This window comes from Rhincodon typus, chromosome 38 (assembly GCF_021869965.1).
Source record: "Rhincodon typus isolate 14 chromosome 38, sRhiTyp1.1, whole genome shotgun sequence".
NCBI classification, from domain to species: Eukaryota; Metazoa; Chordata; class Chondrichthyes; order Orectolobiformes; family Rhincodontidae; genus Rhincodon; species Rhincodon typus.
In genome coordinates this window covers 4,409,985-4,433,893 of record NC_063369.1, presented here as the reverse complement: position 1 = coordinate 4,433,893, position 23,909 = coordinate 4,409,985, and the positions used below count along the sequence as shown (strand labels likewise).

General features: G+C 43.6%; 1 protein-coding gene across 1 annotated transcript in view; it reads right to left on the bottom strand.

The window, feature by feature from the left end:
* LOC109910908 (proto-oncogene vav) overlaps window positions 1–23,909 on the bottom strand; it is a 90,190-nt gene that overhangs the window by 11,893 nt on the left and 54,388 nt on the right. The window contains exons 8-21 of the mRNA XM_048617800.1: window positions 23,508–23,611; window positions 21,685–21,784; window positions 19,879–19,974; window positions 18,274–18,342; window positions 18,091–18,177; window positions 17,211–17,296; window positions 15,774–15,906; window positions 13,917–14,026; window positions 9,351–9,452; window positions 8,252–8,343; window positions 6,966–6,991; window positions 5,126–5,168; window positions 3,076–3,212; window positions 874–939 (exon numbers count right to left, since the gene is read on the bottom strand). Of these exons, the coding sequence (XP_048473757.1) occupies window positions 874–939; window positions 3,076–3,212; window positions 5,126–5,168; window positions 6,966–6,991; window positions 8,252–8,343; window positions 9,351–9,452; window positions 13,917–14,026; window positions 15,774–15,906; window positions 17,211–17,296; window positions 18,091–18,177; window positions 18,274–18,342; window positions 19,879–19,974; window positions 21,685–21,784; window positions 23,508–23,611 (1,251 nt within the window). The remainder of the gene's footprint in view (window positions 1–873; window positions 940–3,075; window positions 3,213–5,125; window positions 5,169–6,965; window positions 6,992–8,251; window positions 8,344–9,350; window positions 9,453–13,916; window positions 14,027–15,773; window positions 15,907–17,210; window positions 17,297–18,090; window positions 18,178–18,273; window positions 18,343–19,878; window positions 19,975–21,684; window positions 21,785–23,507; window positions 23,612–23,909) is intronic.

Sequence of the window (23,909 nt, the reverse complement as noted above, 5' to 3'; positions counted from 1 at the left end):
TGGGGTTGAGGTAATGGAGTGAGTGTTGGGAATGGATGGGGTTGAGGAGATAAAGTCATACAGCATAGAAACAGACCCTTCAGTCCATACAGCCCATGCAGACCATAATCCCAAACTTAAGTAGTCCCACCTGCCTGCACTTGGCCCATATCCTCCCAAATCTTTCATAATCATTAACTTATCCAAATGTCTTTTAAACATTGTATCCACCACTTCCTCTAGTTCATTCCACACACGAACCACTTTCTGTATTAAAAAATTGCCCCTCATGTCTTTTTTAAATCTTGCTCCTCTCACCTTAAAAATATGCCCTCTGGTCTTTAACTCCCCCACCCTAGGGAAAAGACACCTGCCATTCACCTTATCTATAGGCCTCATGATTTTATAAACCTCTATAAGGTCACCCCCCCCACCTCCCAGTCTCCTACGTTCCACAGCAATATGTCCCCACCTATCCAGTCTCTCCTTATAACTCAAACCCTTCATTCCCGGCAACATCCTGGTAAATCTGTTCTGAACCTTCATTAGTTTAATAATATCATTCCTATAATCGGGCAACCAAAACTGAAAACAGTACTCCAGAAGAGATGAATGAGATGTTAAGTGGACATAGTGTTAAGATGGAATGAGTGTTCGGAATGGATAGAATTGAGCAGATTAAATGTATGTTGTACCAGAAAGTACAAAAGCTTCAGTTCCCTTCAGATTTGGGCTGGGTATTTTTTAAACGTGAATGTGGCTTGGTGCATATCCAACGAATCCAAATGTAGAATCTCAGCTCTCTGGATCTTTACCCAAACCTGCCCCCCACAGTAAGGCACTATATGGTGAGACTAAGGACCTGGAATATAAATCAAGGCATTTTTTACTTACACATACAAAGGGCTTTACTTTAGTACAGGGGAACCAACCAATCTCATTTGTAGATGTGTTCCTTCCCTAATACCAGTGAAAGAAAAACATTCATTAAATCTTTGTTTTGAAATTTTAAATTTTGAATATATATTTTGAATTTATATTCATATGTTCACATTACACTGTGTTAATCATTTTCAAAGCAATTATATAAAAGCAAAATACTGTAGGTATGGATATCTGAGGAGAACTCAGGAGTTTTGAAGAAGAGTCATGCCAGACATGAAACGTTAACTCTGTTTCTCTCGCCACAGAATCTGCCAGGCTTGCTGAATTTCTCTCGCACTCTGTGTTTGTTTCAAACCAATTGTAGGTTGAAATTGAGACACATTGATCTTTTCCCTTGTGGAGAGAGTTTATTGGCTCCCTCAGTCTTATACCTCCCATCCCACACCCAGTGTTCTGGGTGCAGCCTTTATATTTTCTTATTTATTTCCTAAATGACCTGTTTGGAGATGTTACTACAGGTGGTACACTATATATACTCCTATAACACTATAGTTGCATTCGTGTGTGACTTCGCACTATAGAGAGTAGCCATAGAAAATCGCGTTATAGGGAAATCGCTATACTGTGCAGTAGAAAGTTTGCATTATCCAAACAGCATCCACTGTTCATCAACCGAGTTACAGCCAATTTGCATTAACGACTCACATGTTACAGCAGAAATATCTGTGCACACCTTTACAGCAAGGAGGACTTGAACCTGGACCAGAGGTAAAGACACTACCACTACACCACAAGAACCTTGTCTTCCCTTTATGTTGTTCTCAGGCTATTATTAACAGCCATCTTTCTTAATTTTACTTTATTTTATTATTATGCATGACTTCTGTCATTGATGTAGGTGCTGTGGTGGGACGATGTATATAACTTTTAACTGTATTTTTCACATAAATATACATGAGACAATAAATTTCTATTCTATTCTATTCTATTGTCATGAATGTGATTAAACTTTTTGATTGCACCAAAGAGCAGAATTCCTGTCCAACAGAAAACCCCTCTCAGGTATTAACCTTAATAAAATCACTGCTGGATGTTTATAAGCAATCTCAAATCATCTGCATTAATTTTCACTGTTAAACCCAGATTTCCCAAAGTTGTGCGGCAGGATATTCAGCAATAGAGGGTGTTTGCCTTTAATATCTCGCTCAGAAATTCCCCAGGAGTGGAATCATTTGGTGATTCTTTTCCCTTCCCCTCTGAATGCTGGCAGTATGGATTATGTTGAGTATTCATTTCTCATCACTTTAACTATAAGCTTTGTTTGAGTTGGATATAGGTGGTTAGGTTCAGAGTTGTACTGCATGTGAAAACTCTGGAACTCTTGGTTTTTAACTGGGAGCACTCTGATCTCTAACCGGAGCACTCTGGTCTCTAACTGGAGCACTCTGATCTCTAACTGGAGCACTCTGGTCTCTAACTGGATACTCTGGTCTCTAATTGGGAGAAATCTGGTCTTTAACTGGGAGAACGCTGGTCTCTAACTGGGAGAAATCTGGTCTTTAACTGGGAGAAATCTTGTCTTCAACTGGGAGCATTCTGATCTTTAACTGAGGGGATTCAGGTCTTTAGCTGGGAGAGATCTGGTCTTTAATTGGGAGAACGCTGGTCTTTAACTGAGAGAAATCTGGTCTTTAACTGAGAGAAATCTGGTCTCTAACTAATGGAACTCTGGTCTTTAACTGGGAGAACTCTGGTCTTTAACTGGGAGAAATCTGATCTTAATAACTGGGAGAAATCTGGTCTTTAACTAGGAGCATTCTGATCTTTAACTGAGGGAATTCAGGTCTTTAACTGGGAGAAATTTGGTCTTTAACTGAAGTCGGCATCACATTCAGAACAGATGTGGAATACCACAACGGGCATCAGTGCTAATATTGGGAATATTGGCCAGGGTTTCTATTCCTCATTGCGATATGCTTCCTGTCCAAAGTGCAATAAAATGTTGTTGTTTGATGGTCTGAAAGATTTAAAAAAAGCCCAACTGATTGCAACAGTAACTGACATGCAATATTTGTCGAACAGAAGGAAGCCATTCAGCCCATCATGGTTGTGCCAGTTCTTCGAAAACTAGCAGGAATATTAAAAAAAATGACAACCATGTGAAAAGCTATAATATTACCGGGACGACACAGATCAGTTTGTGCAACTCACCTCCCACCACTGCTGCTCCACCTCTGCTTTGGTGAGTTCGATGATATCCCCTAAGAGCAACTTCAAAGCAGGTCCGAAAGCCACTGGTGGAGGAGGCATCCCAAAATATTCTTGGCAGACTTCTGTTTTGGGTAAACCTGAGACAAGGCGATAGGAGATGAAAACCCTTCAAACCTCTCAGTAGATTGCCAACTACACAATGTGTCAAGTTTTATCTTCCTCTCAATCATTCTTTTCCTCCCATTAACCTTTAATGTCCTTTAATACTGATTGAAAGAAAAATGGCTACAATCCAGCTTTTGATTAACAACCACATTTCAGAGGGCTCAATTATATGCTCCCGCTCAAAATGTGAATATTTTGTGCCATTGATATATTCAGAAGTAATATTATTTATGAATTATTGCCACACAATGATTTTTTTTATATTCTGCATTTTCTAGGACATTTTGCAATATAACTCCCTACAAAAGAAATGTCTTTTTTTTCCAGCAATCTCAACTTCTGAGCTGCTTAAGAATGACTTGTGCCCTGATTTAACAATGCTGTAGTCATCATTCCTCCAACTTTTGTCTGTTCTTTGCAAAATGCAAATTTCCCATTTTCCACTCAGCTGGATTCCAAGATGTACAGAGATCAAGATTCATTGTTCTATTTCCTATTTTATTTATGCTGTTGTAATATTTCTGAAGAGGTTGGCACATCTGACAGAATAGGGCTTCACTGAAGCACATCTGGGCATATGAGACAGATAGCCCAGAGTCAGCAAGATTGCCGTCTCTCAAGAATGTGCATACTCATCACTAGAACTTTGATCGCAATGATGGGAGATTATAACTACCTCAGGTTCTCACTTTGTGATGTAACTTATTCCCTCCAGGAAGCTCAACAGTTATGGAGTATTCCATCCTGACCACATGAATTTCATTCAAACTCCAATTTGCTTTCCCCAACAAAAATGGCCAGCTACTTTTGCACAGTAAAAACAAACTTCATAGCTAACTTAAGACAAACAGAAATTCAAACTGCTTCAAGACTTGGGCTCATAAGTACCAAATAACATTCACGGCAGGTAAGGACCATCTCCAAGGAAAGAGAATCTAACCATGACCCTTTCACATTCGATGCTATTATCATCAATGAATCCCTCAGTATCAACATCCTGGCAGTTCCCATTGACCAGAAACTGAACTGGACCAGCCACGTAACTACCATGGCTATAAGAGCAAGTCAGAGGCTAAAAGTAACTCACTTCCTGACTGCCCAAAGCCTACAAGACACAAGTTTGGAATGTGAAGGAATACTGCCCACTTGCCTGGATGAGTGCAACTCCAATAACACTCAAGAAGCTTGACACTGTCCAGGACAAAGCAGCCCACTTGATTGGCATCACATCCACAAGCATCCACTCCCTCCACCACTAATGCTCAGTAGCAACAGTGTGTACTATCAATGAAGAACTGTAGAAATTCTGCAAGCCTCTTTAAGCAGAAATCTCCAAATCTGTCACCTTTACCACTAGAAGGACAAGGGCAGCAGATACATGGGAACACTACCACCTGCAAGTTCCCCTCCGAGCTGCTCACCATCCTACTTGGAAATATTTCACTGTTTGTTCAGTGTCACTCAAAATGCTGGGACTCCCTCCCTAATAGGTTGGCACAACATTGTGGGCCAAAGGGCCTGTACTGTACTGTTCTATGTACTAATGGCATTTTGGGTCAACCTACAGCACACGGACTGTAGCGGTTCTAGAAGGCAGTATAGCACCACCTTCTCAAGGGGCACCTAGATATGGGCAATAAATGCTGGCCCCAGCTAGTGATGCCCACATCCCATGAAAGGACAGAAGAAAACATGGCCTCTCTCCCAGCGACATTAGCTAGTTTATCACAATTCAGATTGTATCTCAATCAGATTTCTTGTAATATTTGCAAAATGTTTTACCCGCTGCTTTCTGTTCACTCCAGAGCTTGCTGAATTTACAAATATTTTATTCCAATTATGTGATGCTCTAAGGTGCTTTAAGCAAACTGGATAAGATGCTTACCTGTTTTAGCTGCACGACTTGGGGCAATTCTGTTACTTTTACTCTGCAGAGGAGAATATTTTGCATTTAATTTATTAAGTGGCAGATCTAATATTATTAATCGTAAGATTAATAATAATATTTGTTGTGATCCCAGTTAATGCTAATACTGGACAAGTCGTATCCCAGACTGAAATCTGGCTAGATAGATCATTATTTTTGTTTTAATTTGATGGTCTTTCACTGAAACAAAAGCTCAAAATGTTGCAGATTTATTTCTTTAGCAGTAAAAGAGAAATTTATTGAACAAAAGAAATGAAGATAAAACCAAATTATTTATGTATAACGCAACTCTAAAAACTTGAAACACAAGTTAAGAATAAAATCCCATTCATCCTAAAGTGCTCACACCAGAAAGAACTCTCAATCACGCCATGGGGTTTAATTCAACAACCAAAAGAACTGCAGATGCTGTAAATCAGGGACAATAACAGAAGTCACTAGAAAAGCTCAGCAGGTCTGGCAGCATCTGTGAAGAAAACGATCAGAGTTAACGTTTCTTCACAGATGCTGCGAGACCTGCTGGGCTTTTCCAGCAACTTCTGTTTTTGTTGGGCTTAATTTAACATTGGCTTCAACTCCCAGCTTTGAGAATATGACAACCACTTCTTGGAGCTTCTATGCAATTGAGCTTAACTTTTGTCACCTTCGAGTAACCACTTCAGGGTTTTACGCAAACACCTCTGGTCAGGAACACTTACTAAACTCCTTACACTGAGATAACCTATTTTAACAAATTTAAACTATTTTCTCCCTTTCTCTAGTTTCAGCCAAGAACCCTGAAAAACGGACCCAAACTGAAATTAAAATGTTTTTTTCTTCCCATACCATGGGTGTTATCCCAAGCCCAAGAAAGTCCAGAATCTTCTATCTGAAAGCCTATTGTACCATATTGTTTATTCAGTCATGAATTCTTCCATTGGAAACAAACAAAACTTTCCAGGAAGTGTTCTTTCTCTCTCTCTCTCTCTTTCTCAACTTGAGTTTTGAGATAAATCACCATGGCTACAGAAATACTGACAAGTTAATTATTAAACTTCATTATACACAGAGAAAACACTTATGCCATAAGTTCAAATTTAAAAAATCCAAACTCAAAAATGAATTATATTGAAAAATATAAACATCAAAAACCTTACATTAATAATAATACAAAGAAGGTTTTTGGGTTCTTTGAAGAGTGTCACACCGTTTATTCCATTGTAGCTCCATTGCTCCACCATTTACTGCAAAACTGCCCCCCTTCCAAGCCACCCATTTACTGGTGCCCTATGTGACATTTTCCCAGGTGACCACTCCTGGTACCTTGTGGTATTTGCCACCTCTACCTGTGTGCAATACTGGCTGAGTGTTTTCTGTGGTAGTTCACTGACACCAATCCTCATCTGTCCTTGCTTTGCCTTAGACATATCCTGTGATTAGTGATACACGATACACTGCCACAGAGAACCCACAGAAGGGCCTGTTCTTAGATAGTAAGAAGGTGTATTGTACAACAGCAATATGTACAACCACTTTTGTTCAGGGGTAATGACTAGGGCATTGGGGATTTGGTACAGATCCATCTGCTCCCTCTGAAACCTAGAGTGTCCCCACCCACAGACTGAGAGCAACATTGGAGAATGAGTGGAACCAATGGAACAAGAACATTAACCCCTTCAGAACCATTATCTTTACAACACCTCCCTCTAAAATGACCAGATAATCTATTTAATCTCACCAGCCTCTTGATGGTTTCACATTATTTGCAGTAAAATACATAATAGAAGCAACAAATACTAAGTTAGAAATTCACAAGTACCTTGGTCAAAGTTGATGATCCACTATCTGTAAATAAACAACACGATATTTCTGATATTCCTGATCATGAACACCCTGACCAATGATTATCTCTTCAACTAGACAATCTTTATTACTATGATCTCTATGACTCTATAGATGTGCACTTGCAATGCATAGACAGACAAGGCTATGGACCAAGTGCTGGAAAATGGGTTTAGAATAGTTAGGTCGTTAGTTTTAATCAGGTCAGAAGTCACACGATGCCAGGTTATAGTCCAACAGGTTTATTTGAAATCACAAGCTTTCAGAGTGCAGCCCCTTTGCCACTCCACCTGATGAAGGAGCAGCGCTCCGAAAGCTTGTGATTTCAAATAAACCCTGTTGGACTATAACCTGGTGTCATGTGTCCTCTGACCCAGTCCAACACCGGCACCTCCACATCATGGTTTTGACCAGTGCACACACACTGGGTCTTTCCCATGCTGGAGATCTCAATGATTCTGTCTAATATTGGCTACAGCACCAGGAAGACGTCCTCTTCCAATGTATCTGTTCCAACCACAAGGGCAAACAGTATCCCAGTGTGATGCCTCTACCAAAGACCAGCACCTCTGACAATGCAGCACTCTGTGGGTACTGCACTGGAGTATCTGCGGTATAGATGTCGTGTTCAAATCTCTGGAGTAGGACTTGAATCCTACAACAACTGATGCCAGGGGGGAGAGTGTTATACCTGTGAGGCAAACTAGACAATAGTGGTAAGCCCCCAGCCCATTTGCAAATCTGACAATATCAGGAGGTTGAAAACAAAAAAAAGCTGGAGATCACAACGGGTCAGGCAGCATCTATGGAGAGAGAAATCAAGCTAACATTTCAAGTCTATACAGCTCTTCATCAGAAACGTTAGCTTGCTCTTTCTCCACAGATGCTGCCGATCCACTGTGATCTCCAGCATTTTCTGTTTTCAGTACAGATTCCAGCATCTGCGGTATTTTGCTCCTACAATAGCAGGAGGCTGTTTGTTACAGCAACAGCTCACCATCACTCCCGATCAGGTTAAAGGGGTTAGATTGGCCAGACCTTTAGACCCACTAGGCAAATGATTTGATATAAGAGGACAATGTGAATAAGATAAAGAACTGTGGATACTGGAGATCTGAAACAAAAAGAGAAATTGCTGGAAAGACTCATCATGAAGAGTCACTGGACTTGAGACGTTAACTCTACTTTCTCTGCACAGATGCTGGCAGACCTGCTGAGTTTCGCCAGCAATCTTTGTTCCTATGTTACAACACATCGTCTTACCTTGCCTTCCACATGGAGAGACCCTCCCTAAACATTCTTTGTGAGCCGCAGACTTGCACTTGCTGCAACGATAACCCTGGAAGAAAGTGCCCCTGTTGGATGACAGGACAGAGAGACACCGTTGATTTTGGACCAGTGTCATTGTTAAACATGCAGACCTTGATTAGATCATAAAGAGTTCTGGGCATCCATATGACAAAAAAGATACACAGGCAAGTGCAGGAAAAGATTAACTGAGAGGTTCTGCTCATTGGGAAAGCTTGGGCTCCCTTCTCAAGAAATAAGGCTGACACTCAATGGTTTGACTGGAAAGCTGCGTATCAGAGCGTGCGCGGTCGCTGGGCTACCCAGGGCTAGCCTTGGCAACAAACATAGATACATAAAACATACCTTTGTAATACGCAGAGTTACTGCAGGTGGCGATAGTGAGCAGTACGGCTCACCATTCTTCTATCACACCACCTGCAGGAATCAGGCTCACTCACAACTTCAGCAATCCCCAACCTCCAATTTTCTTGATAACATTTACATTCCATTGATATTATGGTGATTGTAACGAGGTCAGCTAGGTGGCCATCATAGAATATGAGTTCCCTGACTGGGGCTGTTAATCTGGCCCAATCAGGGAGCCCTGGCTGACAGATATAAACAGGAGAGTCTGGGGTTCTGTTCACTCTGAGAGCTGGCTCTGAGGGAGCTGGGTCTGTGTTAAGGTCATGCCACGTGTAAATAAAGGGTGACTTGGTGATGGGATACCATCCTCTGTGGAGGTATTTCAGACACTATAATATTTCTCCCTTGTTATTGTAGAGTAAACATTTGCACAATGCATTTTTAAAATATCTGATTATTTGGAGAATCACCGGAACTCTAAGACATAAAAGCATCTTTTAAAAGGATTGCCTTTACTCTGTCGGTTTTGCTTCTGCAAATGAACCAACCAGGTCCTCACTGCAAATCTCAGCATGGGTCAGCAGGAAGGGAGCTGGGAACACCCTGCAGCCGTGAGGAAGGTGGTGAGATGGGTTCAGATCAGGCTAGCCCAGCAGGACTGCCTATTACCACTGTCAATGTTAACCTTTATCATCCAGACCCATACCTGAGTAACATCTGGCATGCCTTGCATGTCGCTGACTCTTCAAATGAGTGCATCTGAAAATCGTGGTTGTTTGAACTCCCATTCTCCGGGAAGATGTTCGATCTAAGAAACAGTTCACAATCAGAAACTTGGAAGCTGGAGTAGGCCATTCGGCCCTTTGAGCCCGCTCCGCCATTCAATATGATCACGGCTAATCCTCTATCTGAGCTCCATATGCTGGCTTCTGCCCTATACCCCTTGATGCCTTGAAAACCTAAAACAAAAATCAATCTCTTCCTTGAGCACATTGAGTGGTTGGCCTCAACATATTTCTGTGGTAGAGAATTCCACATGCTCACTACCCTCTGATTGAAGAAATGTTTCCTCATCTTAGTCTTCAGTGGTCTACCCCATGTCCTGGAACTGTACCCCATGTCCTGGAACTGTACCCCCTGTATCTAGATTCCCCAACCAGGGAAAGCATCCTCCAACCCGTCTGTCCAACCCTGTTAGAATTTTATATGTTTCAATTAGATCCCCCCCTTATCCTTCCAAACTCTAACTTAGAAGGGAAGCTGATAAATGTATTGGAACTCTTCCAATATTGGTCAACAATAACAACACATTGAGTTTATATGTCATCTTAAATGTTAGAAAATACCTAAAGACATTTCACAGGTCTGCTATAAAGCAAAGTCCAAGGCATTTAAGGTGAAATAGGGGTCAATGATTAAAAGCTCAGTCAAGGTACACATTCCTGTTCCTGTACATTAGACCAATCACATTTTAGACTTGAAATGCCAGCGCCTCATGGAGTGGATTCCTGTGAGCTGAGGGCTTCTCAAAGTGCAAGGTCATGATTGGAATTTCAAGGTCGCGAGAGGGCAATGGGCAGCGTGACTGAATGAGAACAGCTGAGCTGAGGCTCTCTAACAGACTTACACACATCCAGCCCCTTTCCCTGCCACTCACTCTTGCAGGTGACCCCTTCACCTCCACTCTCCCCTTCTACGCCAAATCTCCTCGGATCTCATTCAGGGCTGTGACAATCTTCACTCCTCAAACTGGGGTCACAGCGGGGAATGGTTTGGGAAAAGTGCCTCATGTGGCCAATGGACTGATACATTGCTACGTTGTACCTAACTGTAATGAAGCAGTGAATGTGGCAGCTCGCTCTATGTAGTCACATCATAATTAGATCCTAGCTCTTTACAAATGATGTAAACTAGAAACAATAGGTTTTAGGGAGCTTCTGAGATGTGGAGAGGTTTGAGTAAGGAAATTCCAGAGTTTCAGACCCAGGCAGCTATAGACACAATAACTAATAGTTAGGCAATTAAACTATATTTTTAATCTCTGGGATTCTTCCCTCAACTACATTGTCTCTGTCTCCTCCCCGAAGACCATCTACCAAGATTTGAAAGCACACCCACAGCTTGCTTCTGTGTGTAACATTAAGGAATAGGAATAGGCTGTTCACCCCCTCAAACTTGTTCCACCACATTATAGCTTAACCTTATCTACCATACTTTTGCTCCACACCCCTCAATACCCTTCTCCAAAAATCAATCACATACTTGAAAGTTCTGATTGTTCCTCCAGCAATTACAAAGAGTTCAAAATTTCTGCTACGCTTTGTATAAGGTTTGGCTCTTAAATGGCAAGCTGTAATCCTTTGACTTTGTCCCTTGATTCTTCCCAGAGACAAAATAGCCTTAAGTATCTACCTGATTGAATCCTGTTGTGAAGTACACTCTGCAACCCTCTACATTCAAAGATTCCTAGCAAAAGTCATGCAATGTACAATAACTTTGTTGATTATGTCCAGAGGTGTGGTACTCAAACAGAAGTGGCAATCCAGGTCCAAGCTAATGTATGGCCTGGTTTTGGGATGCGGTAGGGGGAGGGGAGATTTTGAAGCTTGTGAAATTGAGCAATTTTTCCGCCGCCTCCGCCTCCACGCATACTTCTTCAACCGTGAGCCTAACCCTCCCTCTACTGACCCCTTCTCCCGCCTTCAACACACCCCCTCCTCCTGGACACCACCCCAAGGCCTCCTACCCTCTCTTGACCTCTTTATCTCCAACTGCCGTCGAGACATCAATCACCTCAACCTCTCCACCCCTCTCACCCACTCCAACCTCTCCCCCACAGAACGTGCAGCCCTCCGCTCCAATCCCAACCTCACCATAAAACCCGCGGACAAGGGAGGCGCAGTTGTAGTATGGCACACTGACCTCTACATCCCCGAGGCCAGACGCCAACTCTCCGACACCTCCTCCTACCGCCCCCTTGATCATGGCCCCACCCCCGAGCACCAAACCATCATCTCCCAAACCATCCACAACCTCATCACCTCAGGTGACCTCCCACCCACGGCCTCCAACCTCATCGTTCCCCAACCCCGCACCGCCCGCTTCTATCTCCTTCCCAAAATCCACAAACCTGAATGCCCTGGTCGACCCATTGTCTCCGCCTGCTCCTGCCCCACCGAACTGATCTCCAACTATCTGGACTCCATTTTGTCCCCCTTGGTCCAGGAACTCCCTACCTGTCCGTGACACCACCCACGCCCTCCACCTCCTCCAGAACTTCCAATTCCCCGGTCGCCAACACCTCATCTTTACCATGGACGTCCAGTCCCTCTACACCTGCATTCCCCACACAGATGGCCTAAAGGCCCTCCGCTTCTTCCTGTCCTGCAGGCCCGACCAGTCCCCCTCCACTGACACCCTCATCCGCTTAGCCGAACTTGTCCTCACCCTCAACAACTTCTCTTTCAATTCCTCCCACTTCCTACAGACAAAGGGGTGGCCATGGGTACCCGCATGGGCCCAAGCTATGCCTGCCTCTTTGTAGGTTACGTGGAACAATCCCTCTTCCGTACCTACACTGGCCCTAAACCCCACCTCTTCCTCCGTTACATTGATGACTGTATTGGCGCCGCCTCGTGCTCCCACGAGGAGCTCGAACAATTCATCCACTTCACCAACACCTTCCACCCCAACCTTAAGTTCACCTGGACCATCTCTAATACCTCTCTCTCCTTCCTGGACCTCTCTGTCTCCATCTCGGGCAACCACCTAGAAACCGATATTCATTTCAAGCCCACCTACTCCCACAGCTACCTAGAATACACCTCCTCCCACCCACCTTCCTGCAAAAATGCCATCCCCTATTCCCAATTCCTTCGCCTCCGCCGCATCTGCTCCCAGGATGAGGCATTCCACTCCCGTACATCTCAGTTGTCCTCGTTTTTCAAGGACCGCAACATCCCCCCCTCAGTGGTCGAGAACGCCCTCAACCGTGTCTCCCACATTTCCCGCAAGTCATCCCTCACAACCCGTCCCTGCAATAAGAACCAAAAAAGAATCCCCCTCGTCCTCACGTACCACCCCACCAACCTCCGGATGCAACGCATCATCCTCCGACACTTCCACCATCTGCAATCTGACCCCACCACCAAAGACATCTTTCCCTTCCCACCGTTATCTGCTTTCTGGAGGGACCACTCTCTCCGTGACTGCCTTGTCCGCTCCACACTCCCCTCCAGCCCCACCACACCTGGCACTTTTCCCTGCAACCGCAGGAAGTGCTACACCTGCCCCCATACCTCCTCCCTCACCCCCATCCCAGGCCCCAAGAAGACTTTCCACATCAAGCAGATGTTCACCTGCACATCTGCCAATGTGGTATACTGCATCCGCTGTACCCGGTGTGGCCTCCTCTACATCGGGGAAACCAAGCGGAGGCTCGGGGACCGCTTTGCAGAACACCTATGCTCGGTTCGCACTAAACAACTGCACCTCCCAGTCGCAAACCATTTCAACTCCCCCTCCCATTCCTCAGACGACATGTCCATCCTGGGCCTCCTGCAGTGCCACAACAATGCCACCCGAAGGTTGCAGGAACAGCAACTCATATTCCGCTTGGGAACCCTGCAGCCCAATGGTATCAATGTGGATTTCACAAGCTTCAAAATCTCCCCTCCCCCTACCGCATCCCAAAACCAGTCCAGCTCGTCCCCGCCTCCCTAACCTGTTCTTCCTCCCACCTATCCCCTCCTCCCACCTCAAGCCGCACTCCCATCTCCTACCTACTAACCTCATCCCGCCCCCTTGACCTGTCCGTCCTCCCTGGACTGACCAATCCCCTTCCTAACTCCCGACCTACACTCACCTTTACTGGCTCCATCCCCACCTCTTCGACCTGTCTGTTTCCTCTCCACCTATCCTCTCCTCTATCCATCTTCTATCCACCTCCCCCTCTCTCCCTATTTATTTCAGAAGCCCCTTCCCCTCCCCCATTTCTGATGAAGGGTCTAGGCCCGAAACGTCAGCCTTTCTGCTCCTATGATGCTGCTTGGCCTGCTGTGTTCTTCCAGCTCTGCACCTTGTTGTCTCGGATTCTCTAGCATCTGCAGTCCCTACTATCTCTAATGTGTGGCCTCTTGTTTTTGGCATTCTTGTCTGATTTTATCACCTTTATGTTTCATGGCAGTCCGTAACCACCTTTTTGCACAACATACTGAGACAATTCTATGGCCAGGCCCCGTTCGCTCATCAATCTTCCAGATGGTAAACTTACAAAGCCATCTCAAACTGCTCCAGCCATTTCTTTTTCAGCTCCCTGGTCTTGAAGAAGAACTCAAAGCCATGTTGGCCATGAGCCTCAATTATTAGGAACATATGGCTCCACTAGAAAGATACAGAGAATGGGGTCAGGTATTAGTAAAACTTGCAGTTACAGAGAAGACTTTCACATTAAGTTAATTAATCACATCACTATTAATTGCTTCCAAATGCATTAACTGTGGCACGAGATGTATTTGCTTGTCAAATTCTCTGTCCAGAGAGTAGTCATTATTAGACCTTAAGAATCCATAAGATGTAGGAGCAGAAGTAGGCCATTCAGCCCATCAGTTCTGCTCCACTATTCAATGAGATCATTGCAGATCTGATAATCATCAGCTCCACTTGCCTGCCTTTTCCCCGTAATCCTTACTTAGTCCCTTACTGATTCAAAAACTATCTACCTCAACACTGAATGTACTCAATGGCTCAAAGAATTGAACAGATTCTCTACCTTCTGCGGGAAGAAATTCCCCATCATCTCTGTCTTACTCTGAGATTCTGCCCTCTAGTCCAAGGGTCTCTCTCTCGAAGAGCACCAATGTCTCAGCATCGACCCTGTGAAGTCTTCAAAGAATCTCGAAAGTTTCAATAGGGCCGCCTCTCATTTTTTTAAACTCCAATGAATACAGATCCAATCTACTCAACCTCTCCTTATGCAACAGGCCATCCCTACCCAGGATCAAACTAGTGAACCTCCAGTGGTACACCTCCAATGCATGTATACGTTTCCTTAGATAAAGGGACCAAAACTGTTCATGGTATCTCAGGGTCTGACTGACTAGTACCTTATATAGCTGCAGCAAGACTTCTCATTTTTACACTCTATCCCTTTGACCAGTTATTGCTCAGTTACTCTTTACTGTTGGCTGACATTGGTTAAGGAAGGAATATTGGCCAGGATTAAGGCATAATTCCTTGTCTTTCTTCATATAATGTACTGCAACAGGAGTCAGTTAATGAAAAACAGGGGCAGGGGGAAGTCTTTTAAGTCTGCTACGTTATTCAGTGAGATCGGAGCTGATATTCACCCTCAATTCCACTTTCTGCTATCACCTCATTTTCAAGTAGCTAAAAATCTTAACAACCTCAATCTTCAAATATTCAATGAGTGCACATCCACGGACTCTAGGATGGGGACTTCGGAGGAAATTTCTGCACATTTCAGTCCTAAATGGTTAACCCTGAATTCTAGATAGTCCACCTAGACAAAGAACCTGGTTTGGAAGTTTCATTTGAAGGTTGGCACCTCTAACAATGACCAACTTTTCCACTAATCGTCTCTAAACTTCTTGTTTTTTACCTTAAAATTATGCCATTCATTGTTGACCCCTCTACTCATGGGAAAGGATTCTCCTTGTCTATGACTCTCAGGACTTTGTACACCTCAGTCAGGTCTCACCTCAGCCTTCTCTGCTCTGAGGAAAACAACCCCAGCCTATCTAGTCTTTCTCCATAACTGAATTGCTCCAACCCAAGCAACGCCTCCGCATCCTCTCTAGCGTAATCACATCCTTCCTTTAGTGCGGTGACCAGAACTGCAGACAGTACTCCAGGCAGGCCTAGCTCAATCAGAGCCTCCCTGCTTCGCCATCAGAACATCCTTCCTGTGCCTGAGCCTAGATCGTCAGTAAGTGGAGCATATGAACAGCCACAGCATTGCCTGGTGTACACTTACCAGTTTACCAGCTAGTGGAACAACTAAAGATGCTGACTCAGGATGATTTATCACTGAGGACACCCACCATGGCGGAATATCTATCTAGCCATAAAAAGCACAAGGTTGCTGAGAATTTATGTGCCATACGTGTACCTTTTTGGTTTCTTTGCTTCCCATTGGGTCATCCCTTATCTGATAATACTGTAGGTCAATGACTTCTTTCATTTCATAATTCTCTCCTTTGCGTTTGCAGATAATAACAGCTTTATCGAATAAGAACACATATCTGTACACAAAACAGTAGAGCATCATTAGTTGCTGCATGGCATTCACTGCTAAAGCAGGAACACTTATTGTACAATCATAGTTATATCTATTGTTATGAACATACAATTACTATTAGCTCAGTTCATTCATAGATTCTACTTTATTACAATGCAAGAAGAATGGAATGAAACAAGAGGCCATTCAGCCCATCTTCTTGAGTTCTCTGCCCAAAGCCTAATCCAAACCACAATTCCCCCATCATATATAGGGCAAGGAGGCAGCTCCTGAATTCAGGACAGTCACAACAGAAATCCCATCTTATCCAAGGAATGATGTTCTAGCTGTGGAGGGAGTGCAATGGAAGTTTACCAGACTGATTCCTGGATGGTAGGACTGATGTACGAAGAGAGACTGGATTCGGTAGGACTATATTCGTTGACGTTTAGCAGAATGAGGGATGATTTTATAGAAATATACGAAATCCTAGACAGGGTAAACACAAGAAGGATGTTCCTGGCAACGTCCAAAACCAGAGGGTCACAGTCTAAGGATAAGGAGTAGGCCATGTGGGACTGAGACGTGTCCTGAAATATCTTTACCCAAAGAGTGGGGCGCCTGTGGAATTCTCTGCCACAGAAAATGACTGAGGTCAATACATTGAATGTTTTCAAGAAGGAGATCGATATCGTTCTTGGGGCTAAAGGCATCAAAGAATATGGAGAGAAAGTGGGAACAGGGGATTAACTTGGAAGACCAGTCATAATCATACTAAATGATGGAGCAGGTTCAAATGGCTGAAAGGCTTATTCCTGCCCCTATTTTCTATGTTTCAATGAACTCTGTACTATTGGCACTAATTTGATCAAGACTGGCCATTCAGCTGACCGAGTCGACCCTGTAGCTGTGGCAGAAGGGAGGCAATGGCCTAGTGGTATTATCACTGGGCTATTACTCCAGGAACCCAGGTAATGTTCTGAGGACCTGGGTTTTGAATCCCACTGTGGCAGATGGAGGAATTTGATTTCAATAAAAATCTGGAATTAAGATTCTAACAATGACTGTTGGAAAATCCCAGCTGGTTCACTACTGTTTGGTCTACATGTGACTCCAGACCCACACAATAATGTGGTTGACTCTTAACTGGGATGGGCAATAAATACTGACCTAGCCAGTAATGCCCATATCCTGCAAATAAAAAAAATACACTTTTAGTGGCATGTTGCAAACCAGAGCTATGGATAGTCATGGTAAACTTTGCCCCCAAAATTCTCCGGAGTATTTTATCATCTTCAGCTGTGTCTTCAAAGAAGAAGGAGCACTCACCGATCCTGCTTGGAGCGTTTGTCCACAGTCATTAAACGTAGTTCTCCGTCTATTTTGGGTCGGCCGTAACCAGCCAGTGACTGGTTCTAGGATATGACAGAACAGTTAATATAAAATGACAGACAGATACTTCTTTTCAATGAAACGTAGTTTTCTCAAATAAAGAGATAGCTGTGCTCTGACTGATTCCTCTATTGTCTTGCTGAAGGTCATTGATCACAATCGCATCAGAGGTCTGTTTTAGCTGGTAGGGGTTGTTGAACCCAGTTGAACTGGAAATTACCACGTTCTCAGTGAGTAACTGACTCTCTCAGCTGCATGATTACTGGATTGTGTAACAGAACTGGAAGTGGTCGTTGAATATGCAGTCTAGTTGACTCAATACCACAGCATGCTTAGTGTTCAGACACTCAACCCCTTTGAGGAGCCAAGATCGCAGTTTCTTCCAAGAAACCATACTGAATCATCGGGCAGAAAGAAAGGCCATTTGGCCTGCTGTGATTGTGCTAGCTCTTTGGTAGAGCTTTCCTATTGGGTCTCCTGCTCCTTCAACACTTTCACAACACAGACTGGCTTTGAAATATTTGACCATTGCTAGTGTTGGACCAACTCCGAAACACATATGTAACCGCTCTGGCACAGGCTTTTCAACGGTCTCTACTTCAGACACCTGAGATTGTCAAATCTATCTCTTTCTCTCGCTTTGTATTAAACTTCATACAACAACCTGATGAACATTATTAGACGTTTCTTGAACTCTACTTCAGACGCCTGAGATTGTCAAATCTATCTCTTTCTCTCACTTTGCATTAAACTTCATACAACAACCTGATGAACATTATTAGACGTTTCTTGAAGCTTTTATCAACTTCTGACTCACCAGGTTTTCTATCGATAACTGGAAGCTTGTGATTTGTTTGAGAGTCTCACTGTCACGTTTCACTTCATTTACACATTGGGCCAGATCCTAAAGAAAAGGAAATGAAAACGGATAAATACAAGCGTGTTCCTCAAGTAAATCCTCACATATTGGACAGAAAGCTGGAGGTCGATGTCCACTCACCCTCATAGAATCCAGAGCTGTCCGAAGGTTCCCCTGTTCCGTTTTGTCAGTGGTGTGTTTCACCAACTCCTGTAGCGACACATCAGAGAGACATTGTTATCCCAGTGATGTCAATGTAAATGCTCCAATTCACAGAGCCCAGCCCAGCTTGGACATACATAGGATGTTCCTTCATCATCGCTGGGTCAAACCTCTGGAATTCCTTCCCTATCAACACTCAGGAGTGCCCTCACCACATGGACTGTATCAAGGAGGTGGCTCACCACTTCCATCTCCTGGGCAACTAGGGCTGAGCAATAAATTCTTGAGAAGCCCACTTACTGATAATTATTAAAAACAAGTCATTTTTCTGATGAAGGGTCTAGGCCCGAAACGTCAGCCTCTCTGCTCCTATGATGCTGCTTGGCCTGCTGTGTTCATCCAGTTCTACACCTTGTTGTCTCTCATTTTTCCCTCCCTGAATATTGGGACATCTTGGGATTCTTGATGTAGAACAGACAGCGGACATTGATCATTCTCTCATAATATTCTCTTCCAATCTCTCCCATCAGGCAGAAGATACAGCAGCTTGAACACACGCACCAACAGGTTCAAGAACAGCTTCTTCCCTGCCGTTATTAGACTGATGAATGGAGCTCTCTAATGTTAAATAAGGTTGACCTTGCTTTTGTGCAGTGTAACCTTGTATGCCTCACTCTGTCTAAGCGCCCCTTGATCTGTATGTCCTTGTTTGCTATGAGCTGCCTCGACTACTCGCAAAACAAAACTTTTCACTGTGCTTAGGTCCACGTGACAATAATAAATCAAATCAAATCTTCAGCTAATAAAGCAGAGATGATGCAAGCTTGCTCTACCAGAAGGCAGTTAGGCTCTTACAAGGCCCACGCATACCTATCTTATTGTAAAACTAATCAGGAGCAGGAAACCTGCTTGCTTTTTCTATTTCCTTTCAAGCTCAGAGGTGCTAATTACTCTAATCCTTCCAGTACATTGTCTGAGATCCAGCAAGTTGATACTGTGACCTTCCTGACACTTGTTAGCCTCAGTGGAAGAGAAATTGAAATTGCTCATCTCGTTACAATCTTGCTTTGTGCTCCTGGTAAAGGCCAATTTTAGCCCCCCTGATGTTCACAGACGATCGGAAGTTGGAGAATTAAGGAACAAAATTAGACCATTCTGCCCCTCGAGTTTGTTCCGCCATTTAGTAAGATGATGGCTGATCTGATTGTAACTTTAAATTGACTTTCCTGCCTGCCCCTTTCACTGCTTGAGTCCATCCACCTCTACCTTAAAAATATTCAAAGATGCTTCTACCATCTAGAGAGTTCCAAAGTCTCACAAACCTCCAGGAGAGAACATTTTGCCCAATCTCTGTTTGAAATGGGTGACCTTTTATTTTGAAACTGTGTCAGTTTTAAATTCTCCCAGACAAGGAAATATCGGCTTTACATCCATCCTGCTAAGACCCATCAGGTGAAGGCGAGAGAGACTGCTAACCAGCCAGAATTGTAGACCTCTGCAATATTGGCTCAGATGGGAAGTATTTTCACAATGGCCAGTAACTGAGAGGGATAATATTTCCAATGTTTCCTTGCAATTGTCTACCTGAAGCAGAAGGTGATACTTGAGGACTCTTTGCATGGGTACCATCAAGAGATCTCGTAGGGTGAATCGTCCGTTGTTCGCTCTGTTGGAACATTCCTGAGAAAAAAGAACAAGCAGCCTGAGAGGAATCTTACACTTTGTTTCTGCCCATTGAATAAGTAGGAGGTGGATTTATGAGAAGACTTTACAAAGTGAGTCTCATCATCAAGATGTATTCTTGACAGAACACAGTCTCATCAATGGGGCCCATTCTGGAAGCACAAAATCCCATCCAATCCCTTCTAACAGAGCAGTCTCCCCAGAGGACCCCCCTCCTAATCTTACCTCACCTTTAGGGAAGGAAACTGCCATCCTTACCTGGTCTGGCCTACATGTGATTCCAGACCCACAGCAATGTGTTTGACTCTCAACTGCCCTCTGGGCAATTAGGGATGGGGCAATAAATACTAATGTCCAAAGCCCATGAATGAATTTTAAAAAAGCAATCATTTTGTTTTCAACTATATAAAGCTTAATCTCCAAAAGATATCATTCACGGAATATCATGCTGCCCTCATTCAAATGCAATGAGTCCACCCTGCCTCTAAATGTAATTTGTGTTTAGTTCCAAGGATCAACATTTCTGTGGGTGGAGCAGAAGGGTACAGATAGGGGTCCTTACAGTTAAAGCTCAATATGATTGGCCATTCCCCACTTCCTGAAGGAGAGTCACATCAGACTCAAAACCTTAACACTGTTCTTCTCTCTGCACATGCTGCCAGACCCACTAAGTTTCTCCAGCACTTTCTGCTTTTGTTTCAGATCTCCAGCTTCCATAGTATTCTGCTTTCATTCCCTGTGTTGCGTTGAGGGAGGTGATACAAAGCCAGTTTAACATTAAAGGACAAACGAGAGGCCAATACTATTGTAAATTACAGCCGGACAACTTTCGAACCAGTCCTGGTTGTTGTGAACTTGCTTGCTATTGGGTTTCCCCAGTTTGTTGTTGGGTATGACTCAGTACCAAAGGCTGACGTTGGGTTCAGACACTAAGCCATTTGAGGAGCTGAGACACCAAACCCATCTAAGAAAGCACATAGGGTCATTCAGCTCAGAAAGAGGCCATTCAGCCTATCATTGTGCAAGCTCTTTGGTGGAGTTATCCAATTAGTTCCACTCCCTTCATGTATTTACCCATTTTTATACCATTGTGTATAAGTTTCATATATCTCAGAGGTTTCTAAGTGTGCTCCAGGATTACTTACAGGAGTTTTAACATATCTGTGCAATCAGAAAATGTTTGCACTCATGCTCACAGTTTAACCTCTGTTCAATGAAGCTCTGAGTCCACACCCAGGCTTAACCAATGAAGCACAGTTAGTCAGATCTGTAGTGATTATAATGAAGTCAGCCAGGTGGCCCCATAGAATATGAGTTCCCTGATTGGGGCTGTTAATCTGGTCCAATCACGGAGCCCTGGCTGACGGATATAAACAGGAGTGTCAGAGGTGTTGTTCCCTCTGAGAGCTCGCTCTGAAGAGGCTGTACCAGAGTCAGGACTTTCCACATGTAAATAAAGGATGACTTGGTGATGGGATACCGGCCTCTGTGGAGTTATTTCAAGATCAGTTACCAGACCCACGTGACCAAACACAGAACACAACTGAACGCCACATTTGCCTTTTTCCAAATTTTAACGTGTCTAATCCTCTCGCTGTGCACCCAAGTTGCTGATGTTAAAATTCTGGAAACTCACAAAGTATCAATCAGCACCCAAGCCAGGAAATGTCTGTGAGTGCATTTCAGTTACTGTGTAAAGGGTCCTACCTGCAGCTTCATCTGAACATCTTCCCTTATGCTCGCGATCTTGTCCAGGTGTTTGGTAGCTGCCTCTACCTGGCTACAGTATCGTCCATACAGCAACAACCTTTGGGTGACCACGAGAAAAGAGGGCCATTAGTGAGCATAGCAGACCCTGGTTGCTGTCAATCAGTGGCCATTTCCCTACATAAATCACAACTATCAGATGGAAGTAGAATCTGAATGAAGGAGCCACACGCCATTAAATTAATCTGTATTGTTTCTTCTTAAAATAAAAGAGACTATATTGGTTAAAGGAGCTTGATGCGTTGAATTTGGGTCCTGCTTATTGTACAATTCAACAGTAACTGCATTTAAAAATGACTTCATTGGTTATAAAGTGCTTTAGGACATCTTAATGTTGTGAAAGTTGATATATAAATTTAATCCTTTCTTTTTAAAACCTGGACAAGGAGGTTACAATCTCAAAACTGGTGAAAGGTGAACTTTACAGCAAATCAGGGTATCTTTTTGCAATGAGTAATCAATACCCAAGGACAGGTCAGCGCAGGCAAAAGCCCTGAACTCCTTAGGAGGTAGGTCATCTGGTGAGATTGTCGAGCCAGTTTAAAGGGATGAGTCACATTGGGCCAAAAATCTCTGCTTTATGTCTATCTTCTAGGCAAACAGTCTTGAAACCAGTTCAAGTAAAAATTACAACAGATCTCATTGTTCATGGTGATACTGACAAGGATCTCTGTCCACCCAGAATCGATTACCACACAATATAGCAACTTGAACCAAGCTTCTTCATCTCCAGGTGTCTGCTTACAGTGAGTCTGAACCACAGTGGAACAAGGAAATAGGTTCTGGATCCACCAGAGTGGGAACGGTAGCCTTGATGTTAGCTCCAATCCAATTGTGAAGCTGGCAGTCCAGCTATACGACTCTATAAGGTGTCTGAGTTGCTGTGGGACATTCACTGGCACGTTGCAGTTCAGAGCTATGGATGCTGATGGTTGAGGCTCCAATGTTCTTTCCATCACACAGCTGACCAGAAATCTCTCATTCTTACCAACATTCAATGGCATGTGTCAGAAGGATTTTGCAGATTGACACTCAAATGTTCTTGGCCACGTTATGAATACACCTTCCTTGGTCATCAAGAACTGAAGTGGGACTTGAATCAGGGTTAGGGCTTGGGTTCAATTTAGGGTCAGGGTTAGGGCCAGATTTAGGTTTAGAGTTAGGGTTAGGGTTAGGGTTAGGGTTAGGGTTTGGATTGGGTTAGGGTTAAGGTTAGGGTTAGGGTTAGGGTTAGGGTTAGGGTTAAGGTTTCTGGTTTGCAGGTTGGGACCTGCGACAGGGTTAGGGTTAGGGTTAGGGTTAGGGTTAAGGTTAGGATTGGGTTAGGGTTAGGGTTAGGGTTAGGGTTTCTGGTTTGGAGGCTGGGACCTTACCTACTTCACAATTGTCAGGAAGGGACTGAGTTATCTGATCGCAAAGAGCTCTTGTCTGGAGGTTTGGCTGCCCCAACCCTACCCACACAAAGACCAAGCACTGGGTCTTGTGAGAGTCCTCATGGTGACTAGGGACACTCAGTGAGGAATTTTGATCTAACCATTGTGTAAGCCAGAAGCTGGATATTGTAACCCAGGCTGGAAGAGGGCTTTACAGGTAGTAGGTTTTTTACCCGGAATTATATCTTAGCATCAATGAAAACACTTCAGGAAGTGAGGGCAGAAACAGAAGGGGAAAGTGAAACTATAACGTACTTTTTCATTGGAAGTGATCACATCTCTTTAATCCAATGGATTAATTGACAATTGACCAGGTAGACACTCACTCACCTTTTCTTGTAACTGTTGAAGATTTCATAGAGGTTCTGGGCATTGTTCATTTTAATCGAGATTTGGATTTCCTCCAATAAACTTCTATGCACATTTAATAGTTCCTGAGGAGAGAGGGTTATAAATTAATGATACTGCAGAGCTCTTATTATTCATGTCCACAATCAATAGATAAACAAGAGATATCAGAACACAGGGAGCCAGCTGCAGCTTCCCCGCAATGTTCAGGCATGTGCAGACAGTCACTGAGACTCTCAACATTTGATAACACAGGCTCAAAAGAGCAATTGTTCCACTGCTAGAGATTTGCTTCAGAGCCCTAATCCTGACCCTTATCCTATCTTTAATCCTAACCCTAATCCTGACCTTCATCCTAACACTAATCCTGACCTTCATCCTAAC